Source organism: Mus musculus, chromosome 1, assembly GCF_000001635.26.
Source record: "Mus musculus strain C57BL/6J chromosome 1, GRCm38.p6 C57BL/6J".
Lineage (NCBI taxonomy): Eukaryota > Metazoa > Chordata > Mammalia > Rodentia > Muridae > Mus > Mus musculus.
The window spans coordinates 97,444,819-97,462,119 of NC_000067.6; the positions used below are offsets into that span (position 1 = coordinate 97,444,819).

At 37.3% G+C, this 17,301-nt stretch overlaps 1 protein-coding gene across 3 annotated transcripts in view; it reads left to right on the forward strand.

Annotated features, from left to right (window-relative positions):
• The window catches only part of Gm7135 (predicted gene 7135), a 132,788-nt gene that overhangs the window by 98,557 nt on the left and 16,930 nt on the right, over window positions 1–17,301 (forward strand). For 2 of the 3 annotated variants that reach the window (XM_981747.8, XM_011248120.2), the window contains exon 10: window positions 14,798–14,985. The exons of the other annotated variant lie outside the window; for it this stretch is intronic. In XM_981747.8, coding sequence (XP_986841.4) covers window positions 14,798–14,985 — 188 coding nt within the window. The remainder of the gene's footprint in view (window positions 1–14,797; window positions 14,986–17,301) is intronic. 3 annotated transcript variants of the gene reach the window in all.

A 17,301-nucleotide genomic window follows, 5' to 3' on the forward strand; every position in this document is an offset into this window, starting at 1 on the left:
TTATAGCTATACTCTGTTGGTTTTTTTTTCCATTTTTTATTAGGTATTTAGCTCATTTACATTTCCAATGCTATACCAAAAGTCCCCCATAACCCCCCTACTCCCCTACCCACCCACTCCCCCTTTTTGGCCCTGGCATTCCCCTGTACTGGGGCATATAAAGTTTGCAAGTCCAATGGGCCTCTCTTTGCAGTGATGGCCGACTAGGCCATCTTTTGATACATATGCAGCTAGAGACAAGAGCTCCGGGGTACTGCTTAGTTCATATTGTTGTTCCACCTATAGGGTTGTAGTTCACTTTAGTTCCTTGGGTGCTTTCTCTAGTTCCTCCATTGGGGGCCCTGTGGTCCATTCAATAGCTGACTGTGAGCATCCTCTTCTGTGTTTGCTAGGCCCTGGCATAGTCTCACAAGAGACAGCTATATCTGGGTCCTTTCAGCAATATCTTGCTAGTGTATACAATGGTGTCAGCGTTTGGAAGCTGATCATGGGATGGATCTCTGGATATGGCAATCACTAGATAGTCCATCCTTTCGTCACACTTCCAGATTTTGTCTCTGTAACTCCTTCCATGGGTGTTTTGTTTCCTATTCTAAGAAGGGGCAAAGTGTCCACACTTTAGTCTTCGTTCTCTTGAGTTTAATGTTTTTAGCAAATTATATCTTATATCTTGGGTATCCTAAGTTTCTGGGCTAATATCCACTTATCAGTGAGTACATATTGTGAGAGTTCCTTTGTGATTGGGTTACCTCACTCAGGATGATGCCCTCCAGGTCCATCCATTTGGCTAGGAATTTCATAAATTCATTCTTTTTAATAGCTGAGTAGTACTCCATTGTGTAAATGTACCACATTTTATTGTATCCATTCCTCTGTTGAGGGGCATCTGGGTTCTTTCCAGCTTCTGGCTATTATAAATAAGGCTGCTATGAACATAGTGGAGCATGTGTCCTTCTTATCAGTTGGGGCATCTTCTGGATATATGCCCAGAAAAGGTATTGCTGGATCTTCGGGTAGTACTATGTCCAATTTTCTGAGGAACCAGCAGACTGATTTCCAGAGTGGTCATACAAGCTTGCAATCCCACCAACAATGGGGGAGTGTTCCCCTTTCTCCACATCCTCACCAGCATCTGCTGTCACCTGAATTTTTCATCTTAGCCATTCTGACTGGTGTGAGGTGGAATCTCAGGGTTGTTTTGATTTGCATTTCCCTGATGATTAAAGATGTTGAACATTTTTTCAGGTGCTTCTCTGCCCTTCGGTATTCCTCGGGTGAGAAATCTTTGTTCAGTTCTGAGCCACATTTTTTAATGGGGTTATTTGATTTTATGGAGTCTACCTTCTTGAGTTCTTTATATATATATTGGATATTAGTCCCCTGTCCGATTTGGGATAGGTAAAGATCCTTTCCCAATCTGTTGGTGGTCTTTTTGTTTTATTGACGGTGTCTTTTGCCTTGCAGAAGCTTTGCAATTTTATGAGGTCCCATTTATCGATTCTCGATTTTACAGCACAAGCCATTGCTGTTCTATTCAGGAATTTTTCCCCTGTACCCATATCTTCGAGGCTTTTCCCTACTTTCTCCTCTATAAGTTTCAGTGTCTCTGGTTTTATGTGGAGATCCTTAATCCACTTAGATTTGACCTTAGTACAAGGAGATAGAACTGGATCAATTCGAAATCTTCTACATGATAACAGCCAGTTGTGCCAGCACCATTTGTTGAAAATGCTGTCTTTTTTCCACTGGATGGTTTTAGCTCCCTTGTCAAAGATCAAGTGACCAGAGGTGTGTGGGTTCATCTCTGGGTCTTCAATTCTATTCCCTTGATCTACTTGTCTGTCATTATACCAGTACCATGCAGTTTTTATCACAATTGCTCTGTAGTACATCTTTCGGTCAGGCATGGTGATTCCACCAGAGGTTCTTTTATCCTTGAGAAGAGTTTTTGCTATCCTAGGTTTTTTGTTATTTCAGATGAATCTGCCGATTGCCCTTTCTAATTCGTTGAAGAATTGAGTTGGAATTTTGATGGGGATTGCATTGAATCTGTAGATTGCTTTTGGCAAGATAGCCATTTTTACTATATTGATCCTGCCGATCCATGAGCATGGGAGATCTTTCCATCTTCTGAGATCTTCTTTAATTTCTTTCTTCAGAGACATGAAATTCTTTTCATACAGATCTTTCACTTCCTTTGTTAGAGTCATGCCTAGGTATTTTATATTATTTGTGGCTATTGAGAAGGGTGTTGTTTCCCTAATTTCTTTCTCAGCCTGTTTATTCTTTGTGTAGAGAAAGGCCATTGACTTGTTTGAGTTAATTTTATATCCAGCTACTTCACTGAAGCTGTTTATCATGCTTAGGAGTTCTGTGGTGGAATTTTTAGGGTCACCTATATATACTATCATATCATCTGCAAAAAGTCATATTTTGACTTCTTAATATCAATGGACTCAACTCCCCAATAAAAAGACATAGACTAACAGACTGGCTGCACAAACAGGGCCCAACATTTTGCTGCTTACAGGAAACACATCTCTGGGAAAAAGATAGACACTACCTCAGAATGAAAGGCTGGAAAACAATTTTCCAAGCAAATTGTCTGAAGAAACAAGCTGGAGTAGCCATTCTAATATCTAATAAAATCGACTTCGAACCCGAAGTTATCAAAAAAGACAAGGAGGGACACTTCATACTCATCAAAGGTAAAATCCTCCAAGAGGAACTCTCAATTCTGAATATCTATGCTCCAAATACAAGGGCAGCCACATTCATTAAAGAAACTTTAGTAAAGCTCAAAGCACACATTGCACCTCACACAATAATAGTGGGGGACTTCAACACACCACTTTTACCAATGGACAGATCATGGAAACAGAAACTAAACAGGGACACAGTGAAACTAACAGAAGTTATGAAAAAAAAATGGATCTAACAGATATCTACAAAACATTTTATCCTAAAACAAAGGATATACCTTCTTCTCAGCTCCTCAGGTTACCTCCAAAACTGACCATATAATTGGTCACAAAGCAGGCCTCAACAGATACAAAAATATTGAAATTGTCCCATGCATCCTATCATATCACCATGGACTAAGGCTGATCTTCAATAACAAAAAAAATAATAGAAAGCCAACATTCACGTGGAAACTGAACAACACTCTTCTCAATGATACTTTGGTTAAGGAAGAAATAAGGAAAGAAATTAAAGACTTTTTAGAGTTTAATGAAAATGAAGCCACAATGTACCCAAACTTATGGGACAAAATGAAAGAATTTCTAAGAGGAAAACTCATAGCTCTGAGTGCCTCCAAAAAGAAACTAGAGAGAGCACACACTAGCAGCTTGACAACACACCTAAAAGCTCTAGAACAAAAGGAAGCAAATTCACCCAAGAGGAGTAGACAACAGGAAATAATCAAACTCAGGGGCAAAATCAAACAAGTAGAAACAGGAAGAACTATGCAGAGAATCAACCAAATGAGGAGCTGGTTCTTTGAGAAAATCAAGAAGATATATAAACACTTAGCCAGACAAACTAAAGGGCACAGGGATAGCATCCTAATTAACAAAATCAGAAATGAAAGGGGAGAAATAACAACAGATCCTGAAGAAATCCAAAACAACATCAGATCCTTCTACAAAAGGCTATACTCAACAAAACTGGAGAACCTGGATGAAATGGATAAAATTTTAGACAGATACCAGGTACCAAAGTTAAAACAGGATCAGGTTAATAATTTAAACAGTCCAAATGCCCTAAAAAAAATAGAAGCAGTCATTAATAGTCTCCCAACCAAAAAAAGCCCAGTATCACATGGGTTTAGTGCGGAGTTCTATCAGACCTTCAAAGAAGATCTAATTCTAGTTCTTCACAAACTATTCCACAAAATAGAAGCAGAATGTACTCTACCCAACTCATTCTATGAAGCCACAATTACTCTGATACCTAAACCACATAAAGACCCAACTAAGATAGAGAACTTCAGACCAATTTCCCTTATGAATATCGATGCAAAAATACTCAATAAAATTCTCGCTAACCGAATCTAAGAACACATCAATATGATCATCCATCCTGACCAAGTAGGTTTCATTCCAGGGATTCAGGTATGGTTTAATATATGGAAATCCATCAACATAAAACATTATATAAACAAACTCAAAAAGCTGGAAGCAATCCCACTAAAATCAGGGATGAGACAACAAATTAGAAAGAGAAATCTGCAAATTTATCTGGAACAACAAAAAAACCTAGCATAGCAAAAACTCTTCTCAAGGATAAAAGAACTTCTGGTGGAATCACCAGGCCTGACCTAAAGCTGTACTACAGAGCAATTGTGATTAAAAACTTTATGGTACTGGTATAGCAACAGACACGTAGTCCAATGGAATAGAATTGAAGACCTAGAAATGATCCCACACACCTATGGTCACTTGATGTTGACAAGGGAGCTAAAACCATCCAGTGGAAAAAAGACAGCATTTTCAACAAATGCTGCTGGCACAACTGGTGATTATCATGTAGAAGAATGGTAATTGACCCATTCCTATTTCCTTGTATTAAGGTCAAAAATAAGTGGATTAAAACCAGAGACACTGAAACTTATAGAGGAGAAAGTAGGGAAATTTTTACCTTGAAGATAATGGCACAGGGGAAAATTTCTTGAATAGAACAGCAATGGCTTGTACTATAATATCTAGAATTGACAAATGGGACCTCATAAAATTGCAAAGCTTCTGCAAGGCAAAAGACACTGTCAATAAGACAAAAAGACCACCAACAGATTGGGAAAGGATCTTTACCTATCCCAAATCAGACAGGGGACTAATATCCAATATATATAAAGAACTCAAGAAGGTAGACTCCATAAAATCAAATAACCCCATTAAAAAATGTGGCTCAGAACTGAACAAAGATTTCTCACCCGAGGAATACCGAAGGGCAGAGAAGCACCTGAAAAAATGTTCAACATCTTTAATCATCAGGGAAATGCAAATTAAAACAACCCAGAGATTCCACCTCACACCAGTCAGAATGGCTAAGATCAAAAATTCAGGTGACAGCAGATGCTGGTGAGGATGTGGAGAAAGAGGAACACACCTCCATTGTTGGAGGGATTGCAAGCTTGTACAACCACTCTGGAAATCAGTCTGACAGTTCCTTAGAAAATTGGACATAGTACTACAGGAGGATCCCTCAATACCTCTCCTGGGCATATATCCAGAAGAGGTTCCAACCGGTAAGAAGGACACAAGCTCCACTATGTTCATAGCAGCATTATTTATAATAGCCAGAAGCTGGAAAGAACCCAGATGCCCCTCAACAGAGGAATGGATACAGAAAATGTGGTACATTTACACAATGGAGTACTACTCAGCTATTAAAAAGAATGAATTTATGAAATTCCTAGGCAAATGAATGGACCTGGAGGGCATCATCCTGAGTGAGGTAACTCAATCATGAAAGAACTCACATGATATATACTGACTGATAAGTGGATATTAGCCCAGATACTTAGAATACCCAAGATATAAGATACAATTTGCAAAACACATGAAGCTCAGGAAGAATGAAGACCAAGGTGTGGATACTTTGCCCCAGCTTGGACATGGGAGTAAGGCACCTATGGAAGTATGTACAGAGACAAAGTTTGAAGCTGAGATGAAAGGATGTACCATCTAAAGGCTGCCATACCCGGGGATCCATCCAAAATCAGATTCCAAACACTGACACCATTGCATACACTAGAAAGATTTTGCCGAAAGGACCCAGAAATAGCTGTGTCTTGTGAGGCTATGCAGGGGCCTAGCAAACACAGAAGTGGATGCTCACAGTCATCTATTGGATGGATCACAGGGCCCCCAATGGAGGAGCTGGAGGAAGTACCTAGGGAGCTGGGGGGATCTGCAACCCTATAGGTGGAACAACAATATGAACTAACCAGTACCCCCCCCCCCCAGAGCTCATGTCTCTAGCTGCATATGGATCAGAAGATGGCCTGGTCGGCCATCAGTGGAATGAGAGGCCCATTGGTCATGCAGACTTTATTTGCCTCAGTACAGGGGAACGCCAGTAGTTCTTCTCAAACTATTCCACAAAATAGAAACAGAAGGTACTCTACCCAATTCATTCTACAAAGCCACAATTACTCTGATACCTAAACCACATAAAGACCCAACAAAGATAGAGAAATTCTGACCAATTTCCCTTATGAATATCGATGCAAATATACTCAATAAAATTCTTGCTAACTGAATCAAAGAACACATAAAAATAATCATGCATCATGACCAAATAGGCTTCATTCCAGGGATGCAGGGATGGTTTACCCAAACCTATGGGACACAATGAAAACATTTCTAAGAGGGAAACTCATAGCTCTGAGTGCCTCCAAGAAGAAACTGGAGAAAGCACACACTAGCAGCTTGACAACACATCTAAAAGCTCTAGAAAAAAAGGATTCACCCAAGAGGAGTAGACGGCAGTAAATAATCAAACTCAGGGGTGAAATCAACCAAGTGGAAACAAGAAGAACTATTCAAAGAATTAACCAAACGAGGAGTTGGTTCTTTGAGAAAATCAACAAGATAGATAAACCCTTAGCTAGACTCACTAGAGGGCACAGGGACAAAATCCTAATTAACAAAATAAGAACTGAAAAGGGAGACATAACAGATCCTGAAGAAATCCAAAACACCATCAGATCCTTCTACAAAAGGCTATACTCAACAGAACTGGAAATCCTAGACAAAATGGACAAATTTCTGGACAGATACCAGGTACCAAAGTTAAATCAGGATCAAGTTAACTATCTAAACAGTCACATATCCCCTAAAGAAATAGAAGCAGTTATTAATCGTCTCCCAGCCAAAAAAAGCCCAGGACCAGACGGGTTTAGTGCAGAATTTTATCAGATCTTCAAAGAAGATCTAATTCCAATTCTGCATAAACTATTTCACAAAATAGAAGTAGAAGGTACTCTACCCAACTCATTCTATGAAGCCACAATTACTCTGATACCTAAGCCACAGAAAGATCCAACAAAGATAGAGAACTTCAGACCAATTTCTCTTATGAATATCGATGCAAAAATCCTCAATAAAATTCTCACTAACCAAATCCAAGAACACATTAAAGCAATCATCCATCCTGACCAAATAGGTTTTATTCCAGGGATGCAGGGATGCTTTAATATATGAAAATCCATCAATGTAATCCATTATATAAACAAACTCAAAGACAAAAACCACATGATCATCTCATTAGATGCAGAAAAAGCATTTGACAAGATCCAAAACCCATTCATGATAAAAGTCTTGGAAAGATCAGGAATTCAAGGCCCATACCTAAACATGATAAAAGCAATCTACAGCAAACCAGTAGCCAACATCAAAGTAAATGGAGAGAAGCTGGAAACAATCCCATTAAAATCAGGGACTAGAAAAGGCTGCCCATTTTCTCCTTCCTCTTCAACATAGTACTTGAAGTATTAGCCAGAGCAATTCGACAACAAAAGGAGATCAAGGGGATACAAACTGGAAAAGAGGAAGTCAAAATATGACTTTTTGCAGATGATATGATAGTATATATAAGTGACCCTAAAAATTCCACCAGAGAACTCCTAAACCTGATAAACAGCTCGGTGAAGTAGCTGGATATAAAATTAACTCAAACAAGTAAATGGCCTTTCTCTACACAAAGAATAAACAGGCTGAGAAAGAAATTAGGGAAACAACACCCTTCTCAATAGCCACAAATAATATAAAATATCTTGGCGTGACTCTAACTAAGGAAGTGAAAGATCTGTATGATAAAAACTTCAAATCTCTGAAGAAAGAAATTAAAGAAGATCTCAGAAGATGGAAAGATCTCCCATGCTCATAGATTGGCAGGATCAACATTGTTAAAATGGCTATCTTGCCAAAAGCAATCTACAGATTCAATGCAATCCCCATCAAAATTCCAACTCAATTCTTCAACAGATTAGAAAAAGCAATCTGCAAATTCATCTGGAATAACAAAAAACCTAGGATAGCAAAAACTCTTCTCAAGGATAAAAGAACCTCTGGTGGAATCACCATGCCTGACCGAAAGATGTACTACAGAGCAATTGTGATAAAAACTGCATGGTACTGGTATAATGACAGACAAGTAGACCAATGGAATAGAATTGAAGACCCAGAAATGAACCCACACACCTATGGTCACTTGATCTTTGACAAGGGAGCTAAAACCATCCAGTGGAAGAAAGACAGCATTTTCAACAAATGGTGCTGGCACAACTGGTTGTTAACATGTAGAAGAATGCGAATCAATCCATACCTATCTCCTTGAACTAAGGTCAAATCTAAGTGGATCAAGGAACTTCACATAAAACCAGAGACACTGAAACTTATAGAGGAGAAAGTGGGGAAAAGCCTCGAAGATATGGGCACAGGGGAAAATTTTCTGAATAGAACAGCAATGGCTTGTGCTGTAAGATCGAGAATTGACAAATGGGACCTCATGAAACTCCAAAGCTTCTGCAAGGCAAAAGACACCGTCAATAAGACAAAAAGACCACCAACAGATTGGGAAAGGAACTTTACCTATCCTAAATCAGATAGGGTACTAATATCCAACATATATAAAGAACTCAAGAAGGTAGACTTCAGAAAATCAAATAACCCCATTAAAAAATGGGGCTCAGACCTGAACAAAGAATTCTCACCTGAGGAGTACCGAATTGCAGAGAAGCACCTGAAAAAATGTTCAACATCCTTAATCATCAGGGAAATGCAAATCAAAACAACCCTGAGATTCCACCTCACACCAGTCAGAATGGCTAAGATCAAAAATTCAGGTGACAGCAGATGCTGGTGAGGATGTGGAGAAAGAGGAACACTCCTCCATTGTTGGTGGGATTGCAGGCTTTTACAACCACTCTGGAAATCAGTCTGGCGGTTCCTCAGAAAATTGGACATAGTAATACGGGAGGATCCCGCAATACCTCTCCTGGGCATATATCCAGAAGATGTCCCAACCGGTAAGTAGGACACATGCTCCACTATGTTCATAGCAGCCTTATTTATAATAGCCAGAAGCTGGAAAGAACCCAGATGCCCCTCAACAGAGGAATGGATACAGAAAATGTGGTACATTTACACAATGGAGTACTACTCAGCTATTAAAAAGAATGAATTTATGAAATTCCTAGCCAAATGGATGGACCTGGAGGGCATCATCCTGAGTGAGGTAACACATTCACAAAGGAACTCACACAATATGTACTCACTGATAAGTGGATATTAGCCCAAAACCTAGGATACCCAAGATATAAGATACAATTTGCTAAACACATGAAACTCAAGAAGAATGAAGACTGAAGTGTGGACACTATTCCTCTCCTTAGAATTGGGAACAAAACACCCATGGAAAGATTTACAGAGACAAAGATTGGAGCTGAGACTAAAGGATGGACCATCTAGAGACTGCCATATCCAGGGATCCACCCCATAATCAGCTTCCAAACGCTGACACTATTGCTTACACTAGCAAGATTTTATCGAAAGGACCCAGATGTAGCTGTCTCTTGTGAGACTATGCCGGGGCCTAGCAAACACATAAGTGGATGCTCACAGTCAGCTATTGGATGGATCACAGGGCTCCCAATGGAGGAGCTAGAGAAAGTACCCAAGGAGCTAAAGGGATCTGCAACCCTATAGGTGGAACAACATTATGAACTAACCAGTACGCCGGAGCTCTTGACTCTAGCTGCATATGTATCAAAAGATGGCCTAGTCGGCCATCACTGGAAAGAGAGGCCCATTGGACATGCAAACTGTACATGCCCCAGTACAGGGGAACGCCAGGGCCAAGAAAAATGGGAATGGGTGGGTAGGGAAGTGGGGGGGAGGGTATGGGGGACTTTTGGATAGCATTGGAAATGTAATTGAGGAAAATATGTAATAAAAAATATTTAAAAAAAAAAGAAATCCATCAACGTAATCCACTATATAAACAAACTCAAAGACAAAAGCCACATGATCATCTCCTTAAATGCTGAGAAAGCATTTGACAAAATCCAACACCCATTCATGATAAAAGTCTTGGAAAGATGAAGAATTCAATAAAAAAAATAATCTACAGCAAACTAGTAGCCAACATCAAAGTAAATGGAGAGACACTGGAAGCAATCCCACTAAAATCAGGGACTAGACAAGGCTGCCCACTTTTTCCCTACCTATTCAATATAGTACTTGAAGTCCTAGCCAGAGCAATTATACAGCAAAAGGAGGTCAAGAGGATCCAAATTGGAAAGGAAGAAGTCAAAATATTACTATTTGCAGATGATATGATAGTATATATAAGTGACCCTAAAAATTCCACCAGAGAATTCCTAAACCTTCTAAACAGCCTCAGTGAAGTAGCTGGATATAAAATTAACTCAAGCAAATCAATGGCTTTTACACAAAGGATAAACAGGATGAGAAAAAGTTAGGGAAACAAAACCCTTCACAATAGTCACAAATAATATAAAATACCTTGGTGTGACTCTAAGGAAGTGAAAGATCTGTATGATAAGAACTTCAAGTCTCTAAAGAAAGAAATTAAAGAAGATCTCAGAAGATGGAAAGATCTCCCATGCTCATGGATTGGCAGGATCAATATAGTAAAAATGGCTATCTTGCTGAAAGCAATCTACAGATTCAATGCAATCCCCATCAAAATTCCAACTCAATTCTTCAGCGAATTAGAAAAGGTAATTTGCAAATTCATCTGAAATAACAAAAAACGTATGGTAGCAGAAACTCTTCTCAATGATAAAAGAATCTCTGGTGGAATGACCATGCCTGACCTCAAGCTCTACTACAGAGCAATTGTGATGATTTAAAAAAAAAAAAAAAAAAAAAAGAATTGAAGACCCGGAAATGAACCCATACACCTATGGTTACTTGATATTTGACAAGTGATCTAAAACCATCCAGTGGAAAAAAGACAGCATTTTCAACAAATGGTGCTGGCACAACTGGTTGTTAACATGTAGAAGAATGTGAATTGATCCTTTCTTTTCTCCTTGTACTAAGGTCAAATCTAAGTGGATCAAGGAACTCCACATAAAACCAGAGACACTGAAACTTATATAGGATAAAGTGGGGAAAAGTCTCAAAGTTATGGGCACAGGGGGAAAATTCCTGAATAGAATAGCAATGGCTTGTGCTGTAAGATTGAGAATCGACAAATGGGATCTCATAAAATTGCAAAACTTCTGTAAGGCAAAAGACACCGTCAATAAGACAAAAATGCCACCAACAGATTTGGAAAAGGATCTTTACCAATCCTAAATCAGAATAGAGACTAATATCCAATATATATAAAGAACTCAAGAAGATGGACTCCAGAAATTCCAATAATGCCATTAAAAAATGGGGCACGGTACTAAATAAAGAATTCTCAACTGAGGAATATCGAATGGTTGAGAAGGACCTGAAAAAAATGTTCAGTATCCTTAATCATCATGGAAATGCAAAACAACACAACCCTTAGATTCCACCTCACACCAGTCAGAATGGCTAAGATCAAGAATTCATGTGACAACAGATACTAGGGAGAATGTGGAGAAAGAGGAACACTCCTCCATTGGTGAGATTGCAAGATGGTAGAACCACTCTGGAAATCAGTCTGGCAGTTCCTCGGAAAACTTGACATAGTACTACCAGAGGATCAAGCAATACTTCTCCTGGGCATATATCCAGAAATGTTCTAACTGGTAATAAGAACACATGCTCCGCTATGTTCATAGCAGCCTTATTTATAATAGCCAGAAGCTGGAAAGAACCCAGATGTCCCTCAACAGAGGAATGGATACAGAAAATGTGGTACATTTACACAATGGAGTACTACTCAGCTATTAAAAAGAATGAATTTATGAAATTCCTAAGCAAGTGGATGGATCTGGAGGGCATCATCCTGAGTGAGGTAACCCAATCACAAAAGAACTCACATAATATTGACTCGCTGATAAGTGGTTATTAGCCCAGAAACTTAGAATACCCAAGATAGGGCTGGAGAGATGGCTCAGCCGTTAAAAGGCTAGGCTCACAACCAAAAATAGAATACCCAAGATACAATTTGCAAAACACATGAAACTCAAGAAGAACAAAGACCAAAGTGTGAATACTTCGCCCCTTCTTAGAATAGGGAACAAAATACTCATGGAAGGAGTTACAGAGACAAAGTTTGGAGCTGAGACGAAAGGATGGATCATCCAGAGACTGCCCCACCTGGGGATCCATCCCATAATCATCCACCAAATCCAGACACTATTGCATATGCCAGAAAGTTTTTGCTGAAAGGACCCTGATAGAGCTGTCTCTTGTGAGGCTATGCCAGTGCCTGGGAAACACAGAAGTAGATGCTCACAGTCATCTATAGGATGGAACACAGGGCCCCCAATTGAGCAGCTAGAGAAAGTACCCAAGGAGCTGAAGGCATCTGCAACCCTTTAGGTAGAACAACAATATGAACTAACCATTACCCCCAGAGCTTGTGTCTCTAGCTGCATATGTAGCAGAAGATGGCCTAGTTGGCCATTATTGGGAAGAGAGTCCCCTTGTTCTTGCAAACTTTATATGCCCCAGTACAGGGGAAACACCAGAGCCAAGAAGTGGGAGTGGGTGTGTAGGGGATTTGGGCGGGAGAGGGTATAGGGGACTTTCATGATAGCATTTGAAATATAAATGAAGAAAATACCTAATAAAAAATTGGAAAAAAAGAAAATAACTAATAAAATTTTCATATATATATTTTCATATATATTACATATATATATATATATATGTATATATATATATATATACACACACATATATATATATATATATATATATATATATATATATATATATATATATGTAATAGTGTTTGTGGCTATTTTAAGGTGTTGACTCCCTGATTTTTTTTCTCAGCCTATTTGTCATTTTGGACATAGGAGGGCTCTTCATTAATTTTGTACCCAGATATTATGCTGAAATTGTTTATCAAACTATAGAAATTTGCTAGGGGAATTTTTCAGATTTCTGACATATACTATCATACCATCTGTAAATACATACACTTTGACTTCATCCTTTATAATTTGTAATCCTTGATCTCCTTCTATGAATTATTGCTCTAGGTAAGATTATAATATTCTATTGAATAACTAAGAAGAGAGTGCACAACCTTGTCTTATTCTTGATTCTATTGAAATTGCTTTGAATTTCTGTCCATTTAATTTGATGTTGGCTATAGGCTTGCTATAAATTGTCTTTGTTATATTTAGGTATGTTTCTTTTATCCTCAAACTCTCTAAATATTTTGTTATAAAGAGTGTTGGATTTTGTGAAGTATTTTAGGCATCTAGTGAGATTTGTCCAACCATACTCACATCTCTGGGATGAAGGCTAGTTGATCATGATATTTGTTCATTTTAATGTGTTCTTGAATTTAGTTTGCAAGTATTTTATTGAGTACTTTTATGTCTATCTGCACATGAAAAATTAGTGTCCAATTTTCTTTTTTTCTTTCTTGAGTCTTTATCTGATTTTGTTATCAGGATATCTCTAGACTCAAAGAAATGAATTGGTCTATGTTCCTTCCATTTCCATTTTGGGCAATAATTTGAGGAGTATGGGAGTTGACATCTCTTTGATAGTCTTGTAGAATTTTTCACTAAATATATATGTCCCTTTTATTTGGTTGGGAGAATCTCAATGATGGCCTATTTTCACCTGGGGTTAGAGGAATAATAGGTCGTGTGTGTGTGTGTGTGTGTGTGTGTGTGTGTGTGTGTGTTTGCATGGGTGCATGTTTCCTGCGTTCATGCATGCTATGTGTGTTTGTTCCTCCCCAATGTTTGGATTACAATTGTTTCTCAATGCTCTTACAAAATTTAATCTCTGATAAAATGTTTCTACTCTGCTTAGTAAAAATCAATTCTGATCATGATTATACACAAAACAAATATTTAACATAATTACACAGTCTTTCGTAATAGTCATATTAATGTCGATACTTCAAATCTCAGATAAAATGTAATTAATTAATGAAATGAATAATTTTATTACCTCTAATTGCCTTTACTATATATTGACATCCAATAATAATGAAACTTACATAAGGGACTAATATTTCTAAAATTTGTAGACATCTGCTTTATTTGCAATTGTATACCCACAAACACCTACATGTGATTTACTGGCAAGTAAAATATCTCAAATTTTCAGTTTATAAGTAATGTAGAGCAGGTTTTGCATGAGAATATTCATCCAGTCTATGTAGCAGAATCTCCTTAAAGGAATACTGAGAACAAGAGTAATAGACTTCTCCATTAAGAGCACACCAAAATGGTTATCCAATGCCAAATGATCAGTCCAAAACTGTACGTAAAATATACAGACTGAGCAAGCTGAATATATATATATATGTGTGTGTGTGTGTGTGTGTGTGTGTGTGTAAATATATATTTACATATATGCATGTATGTATAAATACATATGTATGTATGTATATATGTGTAACAGGATATAAAACAGAAAAGAGGTTATTAATTTGAAATATGAACATAAGAAAGGCTTTGAGAAGAGAAAAGGAAGGAGAAATTAAATGATTGAAATTTAATATCACTAAATAAAATGTATAAAAGCAATAGGAAACAAAACCCTGGGAAATGTCTCTTGAATATTTATTTAATTTTTACTCTCATATTAGTAAGGCTATTATATGCCAGCTTTTTCTGAAATACTATTTTTATTATCGATGTTAATAGGTATACTACAATTGTTCTTGCATTAAACAAGGATTGACAACTGTTGATGATGAAGGTCAATATATTGATGCTGTTTTTGGAACATGTAATACCAAATGTATTTCATTACCTTTATTTTTTGCCTTTTTCTTTTCTGCAACCATTTTTTCTACTCTCTGTGGTATACCTACCTCCATAATTATCATGGAGTAAGTATGTAATTTTTGTAATTATTGAAAAGTTAATACATAAAAATGATACCTTTAGAAATACTTCAAATTAGTATAGCAAATGATTTCCTGTGTTTTATTATAGTAAAAATATAGAGAAAATATTCATATTGTTAAAAGTTATGTATATGTATAATTTTTTCTTTTACATATTTTACTTGGCCTTTTTTTGCATAATGTGTATAGATGCTACATTTATTGTCACTTTAATTTAAAAATGCAACAAGTTTTAGAGTCTCATATAGTGCTCTCTAACTACATAGCAAATGTAGGTATCTATGCACTAGAAACAACTTAACTTTAAAAGAAACCTTATATTTACCTTGTAGAATCCATAATCAAATTTTCTTAAATTGTCACATAGATGTGAGTGTAAATTTGACTTATTAATATGTGTATTTAACTATAATTCTACATTAACCGCTGGGCCATGAAAAATCATAAGTGTCAACAACAAAGGACAGCAGTAACTTTTAGAGTTGCAATTTCTTAAATAACCCAAAATTTGTCACTTGAGTGTCCAGAATATGTTTAGCCCAACTAACCACCTGTTTTTTCTCTAGATACAAAATAAAAGAGCATTATTCTAAACTAAATCTGTTGAGTGGTTATCAAGGATGTCAGTGGCCTGACTATCCAGTAAAGGCTGACCAACAAGAAGAAAATCAATAGCTTACTTCTGACATGTTCTCAGTTGTGCAGTGAATATAGAGACAGAAATTGTGGAATATCCAAGCAAATATATAGTTTGATTAAAAAAACAAAACAAAACAAAACAAAACAAAATCACCACGAGGGAGAGTTAAGAAGGAACTGGAGGGGAGGGAAAATAGTGGAGGGTTTGATCGTAACACATAATGTGCAAAATTAATTTCTCTACAAAAATAGGAAAATTGGAAAGGTATATGCTGTGTTTTATCCTCTACGCTGCTGTAGTTGAAGTATTTGATTTTGTATTGGTTTCGGTGCATAAGGTCTTGCTGTACAACCCAAGATGGCCTCAAATACATGACCCTTCTGCCCCAGCCTATCCAGAGCTTGGGCTGAAGTCAGATGTTCATCTAAATGGAGTAGTTTCAACATAGTGTAGAAAAAAGGGTTCAAGGGGGAAAGTAGAGAAAAGAGAAACTGAGGGTGAAAAGTCACATTTAAAGTTAATTTCGTAAGTATTTGGTGGTTTGAAAAGGTGGTGTTAAAAGGGTGAGAGTTATAACCTTGTTGAGATATGGAGACATTTAGAATCCTATTCAGGCTTCCCATTTGGGCAACTAAAAGAGCATTTCTATTAATGTAAATATAAAATTCAAAGAAGAAAAATGAAAAAGAACCCATAAGTGAGTTGATAAAATATCTCAGTGAGTAAAGACACTTGCTACCAAGCCTGAGAACCTGAGCTCAATCCCTGAGAACTCACATGGCAGATGGAAAAATACCATATCTTGAAATGTTTCTTCTGACCTCAGGACTATAACATCTCTCTCTCCTTCCTTCTTCCTCTCCCTCTCCCTCTACCTGTGACTCACAAAACACAAACACATACACACAGACACACACACATACACACACTCACACACTCATACACACACACATACACACTCACACACACACACAAATTATTAGTAAATAATGTGATTTCATTAAAGTAGATATGAAATATCCAATAAATGTTCTCAGCAGAGAGAGAATTATATTCCTGAAATGTGACTTTGAGTCTTCAGCTTCTTAATGATTAAACCAAGGAATAAAACATAGTATGCCTTCACACACATACATTTTGTAAATTATGAGATGATAAAACAGAAAAAGTTAAAATTACATCTATACAAATTGAAGATATACTGGAATTTCAGCTACTACGTTCACAATAATGTTTCTAAGGAACAAAAAACAAATGTGGCATAACTGTTAATCTCAACACTGAATACTAAAGCTGGAACATTGTGTGTTTGAAGCCAGTCTATGTTTTTCAGTGACTTTTGTTGAAAAGAAAAGAAGAAGAAATGTGAAGAACACCCCAGAATTTACAGATGTCATGAATTTTCTGCATATAATTCTGATCAGAGTATGAGGTTCCTCCTTTGAGATGAATGTTTTGGGACCGGGGCTGAGTATAAGAAGACAAGTCTGAGTCTCTCGGGAACTGATGTCACAGAAGGCAAGGATGCCCAGAATCTCTCTGATAAAACAATTTCAATATTACAGGAAAAAGTGTTCAGTAAACAAACATATAATCTTTGAAAGCATGACATTTCATGAAATCTCAGAATCCTATGGATGGCAGAGGAATTCATTTAA